Genomic DNA, 20634 nt, shown 5'->3' on the forward strand with positions numbered 1-20634 from the left:
CCCCCAGCATAGTGCCCCCAACCTGCCATTCTCCCAATCAAGGACCACAATATATCTTAAGAAATTAGCCAGTTCAGATTAAACACCTGGGATTTAGCCAATGTTTTAAGGATTAGACTCATACGTCATTCAGATTTAGGACTACCACTATGCTGTAGCTGTTTCTGCTGGGTTTATGCAGCCCCTTTACACTGGCAGAGCTATCATCAAAGGGATCCAAAATTAGGGCCCGAATCTGCCATTTACTGTATGCAAATAATACCTTCCATCCTGAAAGGGCCTTACAAGCATACACAGGAATGACAACAAAATTGTTCCACCTCCTGAGGTGGAGCACAGTAAAGATTTTAAAAGTACACAGCAACTCTACAAAAAACAGTTCAGGCCAGGAAGAAACTATAATAGTTAATGTGGCTAGTTAAATATTTAAGACTCACTTAGACTCTCTAGCTTGCCAACTTCATTTTAAAATTATATGTTTATGCTGTGCAATATATTCGGTAGCAGCTACCATAAATAAATTTCTGAATCCTCTCTTAGTAAATAAAGATTGAAGTAAATCAAAACAAATGATCTAGCTCAATCACAAATTGTGGGCTTGATGTAGGAGTTACTGGGTAAAATTATTTGGATTGTATTAAGTCATCAGACGAGGTGATCATAATGGCCTTTCTGGCTGTAAATTCCATGGAAGAGCTCATTTTGGTCTTGTCTAACGCAGATCATTTTTAGAAAAACTTTCCACCAAGTCAGTTGAATTGGGGTAGATCATGTGGGAAAACTCACATAGGCAAGATTAGCAGCCTCCAGCATTTTTGCTATGGTTAAAGTGCAGGTTTGCAGGAATGACAGTTAGAAAAGAAACAGCTTTTCATTTTAACTGAGTACGCTTGATGTGGAGTCACTGGGAGAAAGTAAACATGGAACCCCTCAATATGCTAGGAATTTTTTGTTGTTGTTTTACATGAAGTGCAATTCTGCTCTGGAAAGTGGATTTAAGTTCCCTTTGTACAACAAAGGCAATGGTAAAGCAGGATTTTCCACCTTGTCTTACCACCAGGCCTCAACCGTAAAGAGGCAGGATTCCATAAGCAAATATGAAGTTTTGTTTTCATGTCTGTTCAATCAATAGCCCCTTTATAGGCTTCCAATTATTACTAATTTTGTAGGTGACACTTTTTCTCTAGGAAATAGACTGAGGTCAAGGACAACTTATTTCACAATGGGAAAACAGCCATCAGCAATAACAGCTTTCAGTCACTATTAACCATGCACTGGATTTGAGCAGGCAACTGGAAAGGCTCGATATTCTGTTACTAACCCTATAAACCATCCAATGCTTCAGTTTTTCAGTGCTCTGATTTTTTTTAAAAAATTACTTTGGACCCAAACTCAAAAATTAAAAATAAAAGATTCACATTGTAAGTTCCATCACCATTAGAAAAGTTTGAACAAAACCAGCATGGCCACGTCTGGACATAAATAGAATACATGGCCAGACCATCTTAAGGACCTAGCCAGAGACTGAGGTGGTCTCTGGCTAGGTCCTTAAGATGGTCTGGCCATGTATTCTATTTATGTCCAGCATGTGCTGAATCTGCAAGGAGACCGCATCCCTGTGGTCTTGTCATGATGATGAATATGATGGAAATGGTCAAAAAGTTCTCTTCATGCAAGTTAAAATAGGAGATAGTTGGAATCCCTGTTGTACACATCAGTATCAGGCTACTGTTTTAGAATCTTCTACCAACGGTGCTTTTATAGTCCTTTCATATGTCAAGAAATCATTGCCTCTGAACTAAAGAATAGATGACACTAGTTACTCTGTGTCACACTCAGCTGGATATATGTTTCTAAAGTTTCAGCTCTAAACTATCACCAGTTTTAAAATACAAAAGGAAAAAACTCAGCTAAGAGAATTTTAAGAAAATTATTTCAAAAGTAGTAACACACAAGAAAAAAAAGTGAATTTGAACCTGCATCACTGTCACAGCTCCGTAGGTGACAGCTGTCCAGTAGATAGAGCCCACCATTATTCCTGCTGCAGCAAATGGACATGCCTTTGAGATCAGCCGATCTGCAAGGTCCAAGACATAAACAACTGGACCTACAACAGAAAGGAGAAGGATGTTTCAAAAAGGATATTGTAATAAAAAAGCAACAATTGTATATTATTGAGTAAACTGATTAATTTAGCAGACTTTAGAGTCACAATCGGAGTTTAAGGTCAGGGTGTCAGATGTCAGTTTAAGGTCAGATGTCACCAGAACATCTAGTCTGACCCCCTCTATATCACAGGCCACTAAATGCCACCCCCACCACAAGTCAAACAACCAGAATTAGATCAAAGCATTACAGCCCTCAGGAGACTATTGTGCGCCACACAGAGAACAGGAGGGACTGAGGTGCACCAATCCCCGAGGCCCCTGAAATGAACTGATTTAGTGAGATATACCCAGATGATCCTAGCACGTGACCCCTGCCCCATGCCACAGAAGGCTAAAAAGCCCTAGGTCCCTGTCAATTTGACGTGGGGGGAAATTTCTTCCCAACCCTGAATACGGTGATCAGTTAGACCCTGAGCATGTGAAAAAGTCAGACTCAAAACACATCAGGTATTCTTTAAAAAGGAGGAAATTTCAGTCAAGGGGGCAATAGCTCTAATAGTATTAACAGAAACTCTGGTTACAATAATGTGTACACAGACCACATACAACTTTACCTGATACTTCATCTGATAATCAGACGTAACATGTTTTATGTGATTCCAATAAAGTGTTACATGGTCTTCTGTATGTGCACAAGCAACAATTTTTAATGACCTAGCCCTCCCATTGTACAGCTACATCTGCCATTTCTGGGAGCTTGGGATTTTTTTTTTTTTAATGTACTTAGCATTTCAGAGGAAGAAAACTACCATAGATACAATTTAAATAGTGTTTCAAACTCTGATCTCAGACTGCTTCTATTTCAATTTGAGAGGACCGTTCAAAAGACATTGTCAATTTGAAGTCTCCTTACTAATGGAAAATGGCATACTTGTTAGAAATGACTCCAAGATTGGAGAAACACCTTTTCCCCCCTGCACTTTATTTTGTGCCTCTGATAGCACTGTGTGAATAAGCAGTTTCACCATTTTGTTGATGGTCAACTCTATTTCCAGACTGATGCACCACATGACGATATTGTTCCCCAGCACTGTTCAATGTGTGGGCGTGCTCATGTGCACTTTCTTCCCCCTGCAAGAGTTTGTATACCAGGAAGAGCCACAACAAAGCTGAAACAAACCTAAGAATATGTCCATATTACCATAAAAGGCCTGCGGGGTGGCATGGGTCAGCAGACTTGGGCTCATGGGGCTCAGGTTACAGGGCTACAAAATTGCAGAGTTGACATTCAGTCTCAGGCTGGAGTCACGAGGGGGAGGGTGCCAGAGCCCGGACACTATACCAAGCCTGAACAGCTACACTGCAATTCTAAAGGCTTGCAATCCAAGCCCGAGTCAGCTGATCTGGGGCAGTCATGGCTGTGCCATAGGTCTTATCACAACGTAGACATACCTGTCTATAGCCTCTTTGGGTATGTGCACAGACAGAAAGGAGAAGAGTTTCTGAGAATATCTGGTGTTGCTTTCAGACTCACCATGTTTGGAATGAACTAGGACTAGATTTACATTTTACATATTTTAAAAAGCATGTAAAAGGACTTTCCCAAATAAGTCACTCTGCTTTTAACACACTAAATAAAGATTATGTATGCTGTAATTACTCTTCAAATACTACTGAACGTAGTCAATTTGCCTTTGGTGTAATATTTTTAACAGTAGTATCTGCATGAGGTTTGAAGACTAATTCTGTTCTTAAAAATTCTATTGAAATACACTGGGAGCACTAATATATCAATGTATATTGTAAAATCTTCTAGAAATTTCTAGATGAAGAATGCCAATAATCAAGTCTTTGAAATCTGGTTTTACTATGCAGCAGATCACACCAAGATGAAATTTTCCTAATTGCTCAATAGGTATAAGTGAAAGTTCCATAAAATTATCCTTTCAACTTTATAGTATCTTTGAGACTTCTTAAAATAAAATCTGCACAACAAGCAGATTAATGACATACCAATACAAAACACAGTAATACACAAAGACTGAAGCAATGGCTCAGAGAAGTGTTAAATTGGTGATCAGCCACAACACCCCCCACTCTTACAGTATGCTAGAGTGGGACTCCTAGGGCCCTCCTGATCCTTTTGTTCTTCTTACAACTAAAGTGATGTTGGTCTAAACTGGAGAGCTCCAAATAAAAGGAAAGTGGGGGTGGGAAGTAGCACCATATAAAAAATGGTTACCTACCCTTCGTAACTGTTGCTCTTCGAGATGTGTTGGTCATTCCATTCTAGACGTGCGCGTGCACACATGCACAGTCAGATTTTTGCCTTAGCGGTATCTGTAGGGTCAGCTGTGGCGCCCCCTTGAGTGCAGCACCCATGCACTGGTATATAGATGCCGCTGACCCTACGTCCTCTCAGTTCCTTCTTACCAGCAACTCCAACAGAGGGATAGGAGAGTGGGTAATGGAATGAACATGAGCAACAGATCTCAAAGAAAACACAAAAGGTAGGTAAGTGTTTTTTCTTCTCTGAGTGCTTGCTTACGTCGATTCCATTCTAGGTGACTCACAAGCATCATCAGTGGAGGTGGGCTCAGAGTTCACAGTTTAGCGGCTTGCAGTACTGCTCTACCAAACCCAGAATCGTCCCAGGCCTGCTAGGTAAGTGCATAATGGGACACGAACGTGTGGACGGACGACCAGATGGCCACCCTACAGATGTCCTGGATAGGCACTTGAGCTAGGAAAGCTGTGGAAGAGGCTTGCACTCTGGTTGAGTGGGTGGCGACAATTGCTGGAGGTGACACCTGTGCCTGATCATAGCAGCAGTGAATGCAGGCAGTGATCCAAGAAGAAATTCTTTGAGTGGACACTGCATGACCTTTAATCCTGTTGGCCACCGCGACAAACAATTGTGTTGACTTGTGCAATGGCTTGGTCCTTTCAATGTAGAAGGAAAGTGCCCTTCTGACATCTAGGGAATGCAACCTACACTCCTCCAACTTATATGGCTTTGGAAAAAAAAAAAAAACACAACAGGTAAGTAAATGTCCTGGCCCATATGAAACTGTGAGACCTCCCTGGGCAGGAAAGCTGGGTAAGGCCGCAGCTGGATCTTGTCTTTGTAAGAGACCGTATAGGGTGATTCCGAGATAAGCACCTTAATCTCAGAAACCCAGCAGGCAGATGTTATTGCAACCAAAGAACACGACCTTCCGGGAAAGGCGAAGGAGAGACCAGGAAGCCAGAGGCTTGAAGGGGAGCCCAGTAAGCCACGACAGCACACGATTCAGATCCCACGGAGGGACGGGTTTCCTGATGTATGGGTAGAGGTGCTCGAGGCCCCTGAGGAACCTGGCAGTCATGTCCTGGGGAAAAACCAACCTACCTTCGAGCAGCTGATGGAAGGCCAAGATAGTGGCCAAGTGGACCTTGATAGATGAAAGGGACAGGCCTTGGAGCTTGAGATGCAGAAGGTAGTCCAGGATTAACTGCAGAGAGGTCCACTCAGGCTGAATGCCTTTTATCTGAGGCATTATTCTGCCACCAGGTGAATGACGACAGTATGTGGTCTGGGACCCTCACCACCCAGTCCATGCTGTGTCTGTTGAGGGCACAGACCGATGCCAGCCACGCCTGCACGGGCCTGAGGTGGAGCTGCACATGTCGGACCACTTAAGTGCAGGCGGTGGTGAGAGGGTGGGCTTACATGCACAAGATGAGGTCCACCATGGCTTCGAACCAAGCCTCGGGGAGGAAGGCTTTGGCCTGAGCCAAGTTGAGGGCTGCTCCAATGAATTCTATGCATTGCGTTGGACTTAAGGTAGACTTTTTCTCGTTTATTAACAGACCCAGTTCACAACAGGTGGAACAAACCAGATTGAAATGCTGATGCACCTGATCCAGGGACTGACCCTTTATTAGCCAGTTGTTGAGATACGGATAAATCTGAACACTCCAGTGCCTCAGATAAGTGTCCACTGGCGCTATACCCTTCGTGAACACTCTCAGGGCTGACAAAAGACCGAATGACAATGCCATGAATTGGAAATGCTGCTGGCCCGGCGTATAACAAAGGAAGCACCTGGGCCCCGAGAAAATGAAAATGTAGAAATACGTGTCCTTTAAGTCGAGGGCGGTGTACCAGTCTCCCAGATCCAGGGACGAAATGATGGAGGCCAGGGAGACCATGCGAAACTTTGACTTGTTAAGACGACACAGGTTCAAGATGGGTCTGAAGCCCCCTTTTGCTTTCAGGATCAGGAAGTAGTGGGAGGGACCTCCGCCACCCAGGTGCAGAAGATTCTTGACCTCTTGGAAGAGAAGTTGCTCATGAGAAGGATCCCTGAAGAGGGATGGGAGGGAGGGTCAGCCATGAACTGCAGGGTGTAACCTAAGCATTCTGACTAACCGTAATGGGTGGTAAGAAGGAAGTGAGAGCGTAGGGTCTGCGGTCCCTATATACCAGCACATGGGCGCGACAGTTAAGGGGGCACCACAGCTGACCCTACAGACACCACTAAGGCAAACATCTCCAATGACCGTGCATGTGGGCGTGCACACACCTAGAATGGAATCTACATGAGCAAGCACTCCAAGAAGAAATTCTGGATCTTTAACATATAGTTTTAGATCTAATGTGCTGCGTGGGACACCAGGCCTTAACTATGGATTCCCATACTGTGATACTTTAGAATTGAAAGGATGTCCTTATTCAACATGGTGCACAGACACTCTACTATATCTTAATGAAACAAATAAACACCTAGAAAGAACAGCAGATAGTTAAACAGAAAATAAAGTTAATTTTACAGTTACAATCAAACCACCAAGAAACAGGATTACCTGCATACAACCACAACATTTGCTAACAAAAAGATAAGGATATCACAACTTTTCTTTTAAACAAGACTCTGCTCCCCTCGGACTCATCCATGGCATAAGGAGAACCTGCTGCTTCTGGTCTTCAGTTTAATTCTAATAGTTACTTCTACGGATTTTTTTAAAAAAAAACCAAATCTTTTTTTCAGTCAGTGTAAAGAAGCTAACAGACATCAGCTTTGCTAATTCCTGATGAATCTGTCAGAGTACAGTAAGATTTCACTAGGAATTGTGTCTTTGGAACAAACATTAGTCCATGAACTCAAAGACACACAGAACTGAAAGTATGTAATGACAGTAACTCCTTGCTTAATGCTGTAGTTATGTTTCTGAAAAATGCTACTTTAAGCTAAACGATGTTAAGCGAATCCAATTTCTCCTTAAGCATTAATGTAAATGGGGGGGGCTAGGTCCCATAGAAATTTTTTTTGCCAGACAAAAAGAGACATTATAAAAATACACAGTATAAGTTTTAAACAAACAATTTAAAACTGTGGACAGCAATGATGATTGAGAAGGTTGCTTGAGGTGATGGAGTAAGATGGTGGGATATTTCCCAGGGAATGCCTTGCTGCTAAATGATGAACTAGCACTCGGCTGAGCCCTCAAGGATTAACATGTTGTTAATGTAGCCTCACACTCTACAAGGCAGCATGCACTGAGGAAGGAGGGAGGAAACACAACAGGCGCACAGCAGTGGCTGCAAACACTTCCTTGCAGAAACTGAATGTGATGATGAACCCTATCCCGGTGGAATGCACCACTCCCTCCTCCAGACAGCACATGCACAGGTGCTGACTTTCCGAAGTGCTGGGGGATGCGTGCGTGTGACAGACATGCGGTGCCCCTTTAAGTACACTGACCCCACTTTAAGTACCTTTTAAGTAGATCAGCAAGTTCAGACACAGCAGCAGCTTCCAGCAAGCTCCCTCCATCCTGAGCTCTGTCGTGTGTCCCCCACCCCTGCTCTGTGGAGATGGGGTACAGGAGCGGGGGAAGAGGGACACCCTGACATCAGCACCCCTCTCCCCGCTGCGCCCAGCAAGCAGCAGGCTCCCGGGAGCAGCTCCAAGGCAGAGGACAGAAGCAATACATAGCAGTGGGGGGAGGGACACCTGAACTGTGGCAACTGATAGCCTGCTGGGCGGGAGCCCAGATGCACACCTACTTACAGGGAACTATGGGGAACTGATAGCGGGGCTGCTGGCTCACCCTGGTTCCAACCCCCCATGAGCACAGGCTGCTCTTCCAGAGAATCCTGCAAGTAGTGGACAAAGCAGGCAGCTGAACAACATTATAAGGGAGCATTGCACAACTTTAAACGAGCTTGTTCTCCAATAGATCAGCGATGTAGTGATGTAACAACGAAACAACGTCAACCAGGATGATGTTAAGTGAGGAGTTACTGTATCAGAATCCAGAAAGCTACAGCAAGGGGGAAAAAAAAAAATAAAAAAAAACCAACAGCCTTCAAATGACTTACTTTCAGCAACAAAACTGACAGAATTAGAACCGTTTGCGTTGCAATTACCCAGTCACTTATTTTTAGCAGAACACAGTGCTAAGGCGGACACGTTAAGAAAAGCCAATTCCTTCAAACCACCAAATAAAGCAAATTCTAAATTGCTTTGCATATTTTGACAGTATATTTATTCTTGTAGACTATGCCTGACTTTATTTTGGTTAATAGCACTAACTCTATTTTTTTCAGACTGCATTATGGCAGAGAGTGGCAGCACCCAGAGACCGCCCATACACAAGACTTATTTGAGTCAGATGTACAATACAAAGATAGACACTCTAATCTGAAGAGCCTGAATTTTAAATGCTATATAATTTACATGCAATTACATAACAGGAATCATTCTAGATACATGAGTGACTAGACAGGCAAGTATAAGGCACGCAAAAGCAGAGCAATGTGGAGTATATTTCCTGTTTTTCCTGTACCTCAAGCTTTACTACACTATATAAAATATTTTAAACTTGTTACCATTCTTTAGATCTTCCAATGTATTAGTGTCCATCCTTTGCCAAGGCAAAAACTCTAGGGCTAGCCTTAGTGCACGGGAAGATATCTTTCTTTGTGTCTTGTACAATGGTAAACACTCTGTCAGCCCTTAAGTCTGTCTACGCTCTTATATTAATCAAACTGACTTAAAAAAAACCCCACCACATCTCAACTATCGTAACTGGTGGATTATTGTGACAGCATAATAACTAAACTACTAGTGGATTCTGAAATTGAGCTGATTTTGTCCTTTGCTGAATAAACAGGAAAAAAAAAATAAGTAAATTATGCAGTAGGTGAGAAGATAATATATCAAGACTGTAAAGCATCAATGAGTTTGAACAAGTTGTTCAGTTTCAGTAACAGTAATCTTAACTCCCACAGCGACCATGAAATTGTTTTAAAAAAAGGACTATTAAGGTAAGAAGGAGGAGAGGTAAGTTGCAACCAGTGCAAATTTGGACAAGATTTCAATTACTAATATCTAAAAAGTAGAAGGATACCATATAGCACAGGAAACTGACAGGACAACGTTTACAGCCTGGGGGGAGGGGCTGGTTGGGGTCTAAAATGGCTTTGAGTCACGGTTGCACCCTTCCAAAGCATAACTGTTCCAGGAGCTGGAGGGCCCCCAAAACAACATAGTCATGGGAGCCTGTCTAAATTACAACAGTCTTCCCAACGCTGCCTAATGGGACACCAAGCTGTGTACTGTAGCCCCACACCTCACATGCTTCTCCCAGCCCTACCCCTGGCATGCCGGAGCTTGTGAGGAGACTTAAGGCAGTCTTACACAGGAATAAAAGAATAAATGGACACAAATCAGATGTCAAGAATTATAACATTCATAAACCAGTCGGAGAACACTTCAATCTCTCTGGTCACGCAATCACAGACATGAAGGTCGCTATCTTAAAACAAAAAAACTTCAAATCCAGACTCCAGCGAGAAACTGCTGAATTGGAATTCATTTGCAAATTGGATACTATTAATTTAGGCTTAAATAGAGACTGGGAGTGGCTAAGTCATTATGCAAGGTAGCTTATTTCCTCTTGTTTTTTCCTACCCCCCCCCCCCAGATGTTCTGGTTTAACTTGGATTTAAACTTGGAGAGTGGTCAGTTTGGATGAGCTATTACCAGCAGGAGAGTGAGTTTGTGTGTGTATGGGGGTGGGTTTTTGGAGGGGGGTGAAGGAGTGAGAGAACCTGGATTTGTGCAGGAAATGGCCTAACTTGATTATCATGCACATTGTGTAAAGAGTTGTCACTTTGGATGGGCTATCACCAGCAGGAGAGTGAATTTGTGTGGGGGGGTGGAGGGTGAGAAAACCTGGATTTGTGCTGGAAATGGCCTAACCTGATGATTACTTTAGATAAGCTATTACCAGCAGGACAGTGGGGTGGGAGGAGGTATTGTTTCATATTCTCTGTGTATATATAAAGTCTGCTGCAGTTTCCACGGTATGCATCTGATGAAGTGAGCTGTAGCTCACGAAAGCTCATGCTCAAATAAATTGGTTAGTCTCTAAGGTGCCACAAGTACTCCTTTTCTTTTTGCGAATACAGACTAACACGGCTGTTACTCTGAAACTTTGTGAAAGACACCTGTGAACAGGCAAAAGTAGGAGTAGTGGAGGACTGTAAGAAGCAGACCTTAACTGTCTAACACAGGCTCCCTGCACTAGAACCTAAAGTAGGAGGTGGGTCTGGGTTCCTCTACCACTCCCCTTAAAGAAGGCTGTATAAACCTCAGGAGTAAAAGGGCAAGGCCTACTGAGCCTAGATTAGACTTTAGGTTTTGTTTGGATTTTTTGGAATCTTGGAAGGGGTGAAGATAAGCGACTTCACCAGGGAGCTGAGTCACAAGAAGAGACAAAGCACTGTATGGCCCAAGCTCCTGACAGCAGGGGGTGACAGACAGGGGCTGCTACACTGAGCCCAGGCACAAGGGAGCACGTTAACCAGCGAGTGAACCTTCTACAGGCATGTAGGAGTACTTTGCTTGATAAGAAAGGGAATAGGATAAGATGCATGACATGGGCTGAAGCAAGCCCATACATCTTACAACCAGAGTAGCTCTGAAGTGGATTCTGAAATTTGGGAGCCTATGTATGTTTTCTTGAGCATGTATGGAATTTCTTAGTATATGTGACAATTGGGACAGTAGAATCCAGCACATGTATGGAATTTAGAGACCTAGAACTGGAAAGCCACAGAGAAAGGAGTTTCAATAGCAAAAGTTGATAAGACGAAAGCATGGCTGAATATTTCAGCAGAGGTAGAGTTAAGGAAGTGGCATATATGAGCAATTTTTTTTTTTTTTTTTTTGGTGGTGGTGGTGATAAATATATAGATCTGGTATGTGGGGGGGAAAAGGACAGTTCAATTATAGATGAAGCAGAGGTAACTTTCCTTTGCAGTTCACATTTCCTATATCAACCCTAGAAGAGAAGAGACAAGCTAATTGTATCTTGTTTCCAGTTCACCATTTAAATATCTAATACTTTTCTAAAGCAGTTATTTATAAATCATGTCTCTATATGGTTGAACTGGCCTTGTCTGAAACTGGTTCTGCACCGCCCACAGTAAATTATAGCCCACTTTTCAGAATGTTTATTTCTGGAGATACCAGCAATTCAAAGGCTGTACGCTATGAACACACTGAGAACCTCATACAAACCACTACAAATTTCTAGAATTACTTACATTCACTTAATTTGATATTGTCAAGCTACCGTATATGGATATCAAATCGGACATCACTTAAAACAGCTAAGTTGCCTTATTGTAGCTACAACTTGGGGTGGAACCATTCTGAAGAGAGTGGACGTTTATGAAGGGTGGAGGGAAAAAGCTTTATTTTTGGTGCTCACAATTTTAAATTGCTTTGGAAAATTAAAGGATTTTTTTTCAAAGCATACTTCTATGTTGAGCAGAAGCCACAACCAATTTTAAAAGGAAATAAATAAACTTGCGTAGGAAACACTTTCTTACACCAAGTACAACTTTTCTACTTGCTGTTCAAATGCTATATTAGAATTCAGTTTGCCTGGTTAGTCTCTAAGGTGCCACTAGTACTCCTTTTCTTTTTGCGAATACAGACTAACATGGCTGCTACTCTGAAACCTGTGCAGGAAGAGTATCTCCAAATATAATACTGTACAAAGTCTCAGTTACTGTGGGTACAAACTACCTACAACATGGGGGTGAGTTTTTTTTAATTAAGTGGAGTTTTCAGGGTTTTTGGTTCAGTTAATCTTATTCCAAGGCTATATGTTTTCTTCACTCTAGCCTCACAAATTTCCTCCACAGTGGAAAAAGAAATAAGCATACATGTCAAGTTTTTATTTTGTGTACATTACTAAAAAGATAAATCTACTGTAAAACCGCCCAGCACATTGGTCCAACTCAGTTTACATCAAATCAATCTTTCCACAGTAGAATGATATAATTGCAGATTACGTATTTTTCATACATTATATAGTTTAGTAGAAGCAGCATTCCTTGAATTATCTAGAGCTGGCTCTTACTGAACTGCAATTTCACATACCCTTACTTAGCTTGTAAGCTCTCCTAGGCAGGGACTGTGTTTGTTTTAATATGTACAGTGTCTAGCATAAAGGACCCTGGTCCCTGATTAAGGTCTGTAGGTGTTTCTCATTTATACTGCAGTAAGTTTTTGAGCCTGTCCATGAATTGAGATTTTTTTTTAATACATATTTTAATCAATAGTTTACCTTTATTTAAGCGTGTTGGCACTACAGCTGGCTGAATTAAGTGACAATTTTAAGTGGCAAATTTTGGCATTTTTAATGTGAGTAAATCTGAATATTTTTGAATGAATTAAAACAATAGCTCCATAAATTATTCCCCAGATGTTTTCCATCTACGGAGTTTATTCCCAAATATACTTTATATTCTGTTTGCTCCACACTGTGTACAGGCTTCTACATGGACTCAAAAGGATAAAAATAGGCTGAAATTGATTAAGCAAGTTTAAGTGATAGTGTTTCCTCCATTTTGAAAGACAGCAAGTCCATCACATATCTTAAACTTCTCATTTTTATTCTGATATGAAAGAACTATGTTGGGGGGGGGGGGGAGGGGGGGAAGGCGAAGACAACTCCTGAAGTAGGACAAGCTCATAATTAAATCCTTGGTGACCATGGTGATCCAGCTATGCCATGAACCAGGACCCGTTTGAGACTCCACCAAGTGCAGTCAGTTGAGCACGGATGAGCTCAATATATGGGGAAGGATCCTCAGGTAAGCGTGGAAATGTATTTCCCATTACAGTGATAGTGCCCCACAATTTAGCAGGAGACACAGCTGTCAGCTTTTCATTAATTTACTCATACTAGAAGATATAGTAGTACACAGAGAGGTAAAGTTATCATCTGCTTTTCATTGTCCTGTACAGTTAGGTAAGAAGGGCCATGTGGAGCAGTTTATGTACACAAGGATTTCCCTTGAATCCTCCTGAGAGATCACAATGAAACTTTCATGGAGGTACTCTGAAATCCTCTCCTGAAGGTTTCTAGGGAGGACTGCCTTATTTCTTCCTCCATGATAGGATACTTTTGCATGCCAGTCAGCAATAACTTTGGCAGGCACGATTGCAGGACACAGGCAGCAGCATATGGGCCCAGATAGCTTCAAAACACCACTAGCAGCTGTACTCTCTCTGCTTTGGTTACCCTCAGGAGTGAGATATCAGCTAAAATCACCACCACCAGTAGAAAATGGTGCCAGTATTCAATGCCATTGCCCAATACTCAGTTTCATGCAACCAAACAATTCCCTCCTTGTTTCCCGCACCCCTGGTGGACCATACTCACCATGGCTGGTATGAGAATGGTGCATGTACAAGCAATCCCAAACAGAATTGTCAATGAGCATGTATTGTTTAAAACTTTATGGGAGCAATGGAAGAGAGGTCTGAATCTTAAGTTTTGCTTTCTGTTATGACTATACTGACAATGGTACCTCTGTGTGTTTTATCTGCAGCTTCTGCCATTGCAGCCTTTAGGGATTCCCCTTCCACACCCACAGAACACCTGAGCCAAGTGAGGAGGAGGAGGAAGAGGAAGAAGAGGACTTAGGATAACACATTCGATGAGATCCTGCAAGCCAGTGCTGCATCAGACTGTGAGCACCAGGCCTGGAGTCTGAACAATGCAGACAGCCTAGAGAAAGGCCCAGGAGTCCCAGCAGGAAAAGAAGAAGGAGATGCATCAAGCCAGCAAACACAGATGCTGCAGACTCTAGTTGACCTACAGGTTTAACAATCCCAGGCTCACCTCCCTTTGCAGTCCATAGAGAACTCCACTGCAGCACCTCCCTACAGTCTCCCTCACCATTCCACATGGCCTCGGGGCTGCTGCACTATCCCCACCATGCCATCCCAAGGGACATGGAAGACAACCACAGCTTCACATACACAATTTTTCAAAGGTCATTGTATGTATTGCTACAATGGATATGAATGTTCTTTCCCCTTCAGAAGTTCTGTTGTATTAAAGTTTTAATCTATTTGCTTGAAAACTGCATGGATGTGTCTCTTCCTTGGATTGTTACACATTAAAATTTTATGGTTTTAAACATAATTCCTCTATTAGTTCAAAACATATGCTGTTGAGTGCCCTAGTCGTTCTGAAAGCAACCAATTACTTGTTACTGTATAGTATGGCAAGTCGTAGGATCAGTGACAAGTAAAATTGGATGCACTGACAGTGTTATATTTATACATGTACACCAAGCAATCCCTAATAGGTTACAAAACAGCAGGACCAGGTAAAGCAGAGTACACCAAAATGCATTACAGTGGCTCACTGCTGAAGTGGTCTTGCAAAGCCTTCCTGAGTCGTACAGCTCTGCATTGAGTTCTCTTAATAACCCTTGTGTCTGTCTATTCAAACTCAGCAGACAGCTGCTCCACCTCCACCCCAGTGGAAACATTTCCCCTTTTGCTTCACAGATATTATGCAGGACACAGCAGATAGCTATAACCATTGGGATATTTTTCTCACTAAGATCCAATTTTGTGAACAACAGCGCTAGGGACCCTTCAATCCACCAAAAGCACATTCAACTGTCATTCTGCACCTACTGAGGTGATAACTGAATCTCGGTGCTGTCATGAGCCTGAGCCAGGGGAGCAATAGATAGGCTGGGTCCCCCAAGAGCACTATTGGAATTTCAACATTCCCAATGGAAATCCAGTCAGGAAAGGAAGTTCCTGCTTGAAGTTTTCTGAAAAGTCCTGTGTTCTTAAAGATGTGAGTGTCATGCACCTTCCCTGATCAGCCTACATCGATGTCTGAAGTGTCCCCAGTGATCCACCAATGCTTGCATAACCAAATAGAAGTAGTCTTTTCTGTTGATTTACTCTGTGGCAAGGTGGTCTGGTGCCAAAATAGACACATGCATGCCGTCTATTGCTCCACCACAGTTCAGAAACCCCACTGCTGTAAATCCATCCACTATATCTTGCACATTGCCAGGAGACACAGTCCTACATAGCAGGAGGCGATTAATAGCCCTGTACACTTGCACTACAATGACCCACATAATGGATTTTCCAACTCCAAAATAACTTCTGACTGATTGGCAGCAAACTAGCATTGCAAGTTTCCACAGTGCAATTGCCACTCACTTCACTGTCAAATGTGGCTCTTATTCTGGTGTCCCTGTGGTGGATGGCTGGGGTGAGCCTGGCACACAGATCCAGGAATGTGGCCTTGTGCATCCAAAAGTTCTGCAGCCACTGCTCATCATTCCAAGTCTGCATTACGATGCGATCCCACCAGTCAATGCTTGTTTCTCAGACCCAGAAGCAGCACTCCACTATCTGAGCTGCTCTGTGACCACCACCACCACCACCCCCCTCCAAGAAGTTGTGTGCCACTTATTTGGTTCTTCATGCGACTCTGCAAATACCAGAGGATTGTATGTCCTGGGCTTGCAACATTCATGACAACAGTTCAAAGCTGTGCAGGCTCCATGATGCTGTCAGAGATGGTGGACAGTAAGGTGGGCTATACAGATTTGCATGATTTTGAAAAAAAAAAAAAAAAACATGAAAATTATGGGATTTAGATCAGTAGTTCTCAACCAGGGATACTGGGCCCCCAAGGGGGCTTCGAGCAGGTTTTAGGGGGGCCTCTAAGCAGGGCCAGCATTAGACTCGCTGGGACTGAGGGCAGAAAGCCGAAGCCCACTACATGGGGCTGAAGCCCAGGTCCCTGAGCCCCGTCACCCAGGGCTGAAACTGAAGCCTGAGCAATGTAGCCTCGTGGGGGCCCCAGCCAACTGCCCTGCTTGCTACCCCCTAATGCCAGCATGCAGAAAACATGTTATTGTGTTTTACATGCAGAAAACCAGTTATTGTGGCACAAGTGGGCCACGGAGGTTTCTTTTTTTTAATAGCATGTTGGGGGGGGCCTCAGAAACAAAAAGGTTGAGGATCTCTGATATAGATGACATTATGGCATGGAGACAGTTGCACACGGAGAAGCTGACCCCTTGCTCCGTCACAAAGGCACAACTTGTTTCTGCCCCACCATGCATTGCCAAACTTTGCCTGGACAGTGGCAGGTTGCACACTAGCAAATCTATCCATGGTGCACTGCACCATGCATCAATACAAGCACTTCTGATGAGCATACGCACCACTGACAAAAGGAACCAACTATGCACACGCACAAGTGATATGCTAACTGCAGCGGCTTTAAGCCAACGTATCTGCATTGACCAAAGTTTATAGTGTAGACGTGGCCTTACATACCAACAAAACTGTTAATTCTCAGCTGAAAACAATGGGATAAACAAGCAACAGAGTTGAATATAGTTCTGAAAATCTTTAATATTGGTGATGATATGAAGATTTTGGGCAAGCAGACCCACTCTTTAAAGCAGAACTAATATAAACTGGAGTACTGTACTATAAAGTCATAACCTTGCCCCTTTTTTCAAATATACGGGACAATGTCAGGTTAAAAAATGTATTAATAATCTAATGCACTGGCAACAAAAAAAAAAGTTTAAGCCTAAAACCTAGTTTAACTTTTCACCATTTAGGGTTTTTGTTTTCTGGGGTTTTTTGCACTGCATACAGCTTAGACAATAAAAACAGATTAATCTAACTTTCTGGTTTTACTGGACTAGCCAATACAGAAACATCTGGGTTCTAGATACTGCAGAGGAATTTTTAAGTCAAAATAAAATGACCGAGTACAAACATTTTACTACCAGGTTTAGTCCAAAAGAATATATATAAAATTTAATGTTTGGGCCTGAACTACCTGACACACACTTCAAAGGATTTTAAAAAAAAAAAAAAAAAAAAAAAAGACGACAACAGAGACACTTCTCAATGGGAATTGGGCACCTAACCACCCTTTGGGCCTTCTAAACTCTCTCCCTAGTTTACACTGTGCTGTTTAAAATAATATCTAGAACAAATAGAGGACCAAGTTCTTCATCAACTACAGTGGGGTCAGGATTTGGCCCAAACATTGGTACATAGCAAAAAATTTCACAACAATAAAAATGACTTCAGTTTTATCTAAAACTGTGAAGAGACATTAAAGAATAAACTGACATTAAAGAGAAAAAGGGCATGATGGAAGAAGGAAAATACTGTTAGTAACAAATGGAGTTGTCATATGTTCCTCACTTGGAACGGGTCTCCTGAAGAATACCATCCCTCCCTCTGGTCAATATGAACAATTTTCAGTGTAGGACTGAAACATTATCTTAAAATGTAAGATTTGTTGTTACACAAACGCTAAAATACAAAATGAGTATTTATCATGTTCAATAAAAAATGTCCTAAGATTTGAGTCAAGAATCAGTGTTTTGTAGCTTGAAAGTTTACAAAATAAAACCTTCATTTTCCTAGAAATGCAGCTTTTAAAAAACTGTATTAAGTTAATGCACTATACACCTTTTCAGACTTCTGTCACAATTGTAATATAACTTCACTAGATTGGTACACAAAAGGAAGGAAGCAATATCACGGTCTGTTTCCTTTTAATAAAATTCTAGCCAGATCTGGAAGGGATATGTAAGGTTATTCTAAAGTAAAAGTATATCAGATTACTCTAAACAGCATTATAAACTTTTCTTTACAAAAATCCTGAATTGCTTTTCAATTGAGTTACATTGTGAGTACTTGCTAATACAGAAGAACCTCAGATTACGAACCCCTCAGGAATAGAGGTTGTTTATAACTCTGAAATGTTCGTAAATCTGAACAAAACGTTATGGTTGTTCTTTCAAAAGTTTACAACTGAACACTGACTTAATACAGCTTTGAAGCTTCGCTATGCAGAAGAAAAATGCTGCTCTCCCTTTACGTTTTAGTAGTTTACATTTAACAGTACTGTACTGTATTTTTTTGGTGTCTGCTGCTGCCTGACTGTGTACTTCCAGTTTCAAATGTGGTTGACTGGTCAGTTCGTAACTCTGAGGTTCCACTGTATGACCCGGTTCAGAATTCTTTTTAGTACAATGGCTTTACTTGGCAACATGAGAAAACAAGGAGGGGCCCAGAGGGCACTGCACACATCTAAGTTGCCCTGCTGCAACAATGAACCAATATGGCAGTACACCTCAGTAAGAGTGCTCTTACTAGGCAGTGCTGGTTCCTGCAACAGGCTCTTGAGTTGGTTGGCTTGACAGAAGGTCAGCTGATATCAAGAAATCCTGCTCTATTCTTCATTGCAAATGGCTGAGCCACATCAAGCCAAATTATTTTTAAAACAAACTTTATCACAATACTCCTACAGCACCTTCTAAAGAGAAACCAAAGTACTTCACAAATGTAATAATTTCAGCCTCAGAATACATTTGTAAAGTAAGGCATAAAACTTGCCCAAGGTCACAATGATATCTATGGCAAAACTGAGAAGAGAGCACAGATCTCCTGGTTCTCTATCTTGTGCTTTAAACAAGACCATCTTAGGACCCTGTTAACCATATTTTAAAAATTCTTGTTTGAGTCAACTGTTTTAAATTGGTAAATTTTAATGTCCTTTGCTACATCTGTGCAGCAGTTAATATAGTTGATTAATATACATTGAATCACTCTAAATGTGCTTTAAATATAAGCATTACAACATAACATGTCATGTTAAGTTTACTAGATGTTTACCTTTATTGAATGTTTAAGAATCTGTAGGTTGAGGATTTTAATGTGTAAACACGCATAGTATTTACTTAAATGACAATTACTATAAGATGTAGTGAAATAATGTTTCTTATTTTGCTACTAAATCACTTTGAAAACTTACGGCCTGATTTCTGTAGCAGCTGAGTACCCAAACCTTTGACTGAAGTCACTGGGACCTGAACATGCTCAGCACCTCTGAAAATCACACCATTACAAGTTTTAAGTTGGTTGCTAAATTGAGCCTTCTTTCTGTGCATGCAATTATATTTCTGAAAATGAAGGCAATTTCATTCCCACCCCACAATCTGGACTACTACATCCCCGTTCATCATAAATCACAGCAAGTTTGGATTGTATCCAGCCTTGCCAATTCTCTAGGTGGACAAGGATTATAGAATTACATAACTATTTCAGATTCTTCCTCCTGTCCCAAAACTTCTAATCCCTGCCCAGCAACAAGAATAGAGAAACTGAGGTAACAGAATGGGCATCCAGACTGCAGTAAATCTGTTAGGTAACTCTCGATGTTACCAGAGAAACCACAGCTCAAAAGTGAAATATGATCTTTCAAGAAAGTACTACAAATGCAGTGTAGCCAACTCTTGCTATTGTTATAGAGTCTTGCAATAGTTGGTGTTTTCATAAAGCCCCTGCTCCTTAAGGGAAGTGATGACAAGAATTCAGCTCTCCTTTTTAAAAAAATGAGAGCTAAGTTTCTAGCTCCATACCATGGTAGTACAGTAACTCCTCACTTAACGTTGTAGTTATGATCCTGAAAAATGTGACTTTAAACGAAACAATGTTAAGCGAATCCAATTTCCCCATAAGAATTAATGTAAATAGGGGGGTTAGGTTCCAGAGAAATTTTTTCCACCAGACAAAAAACTATACATTAGATATATAAGCCCCCCATTAATAAATATATACACTCACACACAGACACAGACACACATAGGAGTATAAGTTTTAAACGAACAATTTAATACTGTACACAGCAATGATCATAGAATATCAGGGTTGGAAGGGACCTCAGAACCGCCTGCTCAAAGCAGGGCCAATCCCCAATTTTTGCCCCAGATCTCAAATGGCCCCAAGGATTGAACTCTCAACCCTGGGTTTAGCAGGCCAATTCTCAAACCACTGAGCTATCCCTCCCCCCCCAATGATGATTGTGAAGCTTGGTTGAGGTGCTAAAGTCAGAGAGTAGAAGAAGGTGGGATATTTCCCAGGGAATGACTTACTGCTAAATAATGAACTAGCATTCGGTTGAGCCCTCAAGGATTAACATGTTGTTAATGTAGCCTCACTCTACAAGGCAGCATGAATGGAGGGAGGGAAGACAGCATGGCAGACAGAGAGACAGACAGACACGCCCCCCACCCCGTGTGTGTGTGTGTGAGTGAAGCACATTGCCTTTTAAGTATGCTGAACCCACTCTAAGTGCATTGCCATTTTAA

At 41.8% G+C, this 20634-nt stretch overlaps 1 protein-coding gene across 1 annotated transcript in view; it reads right to left on the minus strand.

The window, feature by feature from the left end:
• Positions 1–20634, minus strand: part of MARCHF5 (membrane associated ring-CH-type finger 5) — a 77171-nt gene that overhangs the window by 14076 nt on the left and 42461 nt on the right. Inside the window, exon 3 of the mRNA XM_077822607.1 lies at positions 1977–2107. Within this exon, the coding sequence (XP_077678733.1) occupies positions 1977–2107 (131 nt within the window). The remainder of the gene's footprint in view (positions 1–1976; positions 2108–20634) is intronic.

Source organism: Eretmochelys imbricata, chromosome 7 (genome assembly GCF_965152235.1).
Source record: "Eretmochelys imbricata isolate rEreImb1 chromosome 7, rEreImb1.hap1, whole genome shotgun sequence".
NCBI classification, from domain to species: Eukaryota; Metazoa; Chordata; order Testudines; family Cheloniidae; genus Eretmochelys; species Eretmochelys imbricata.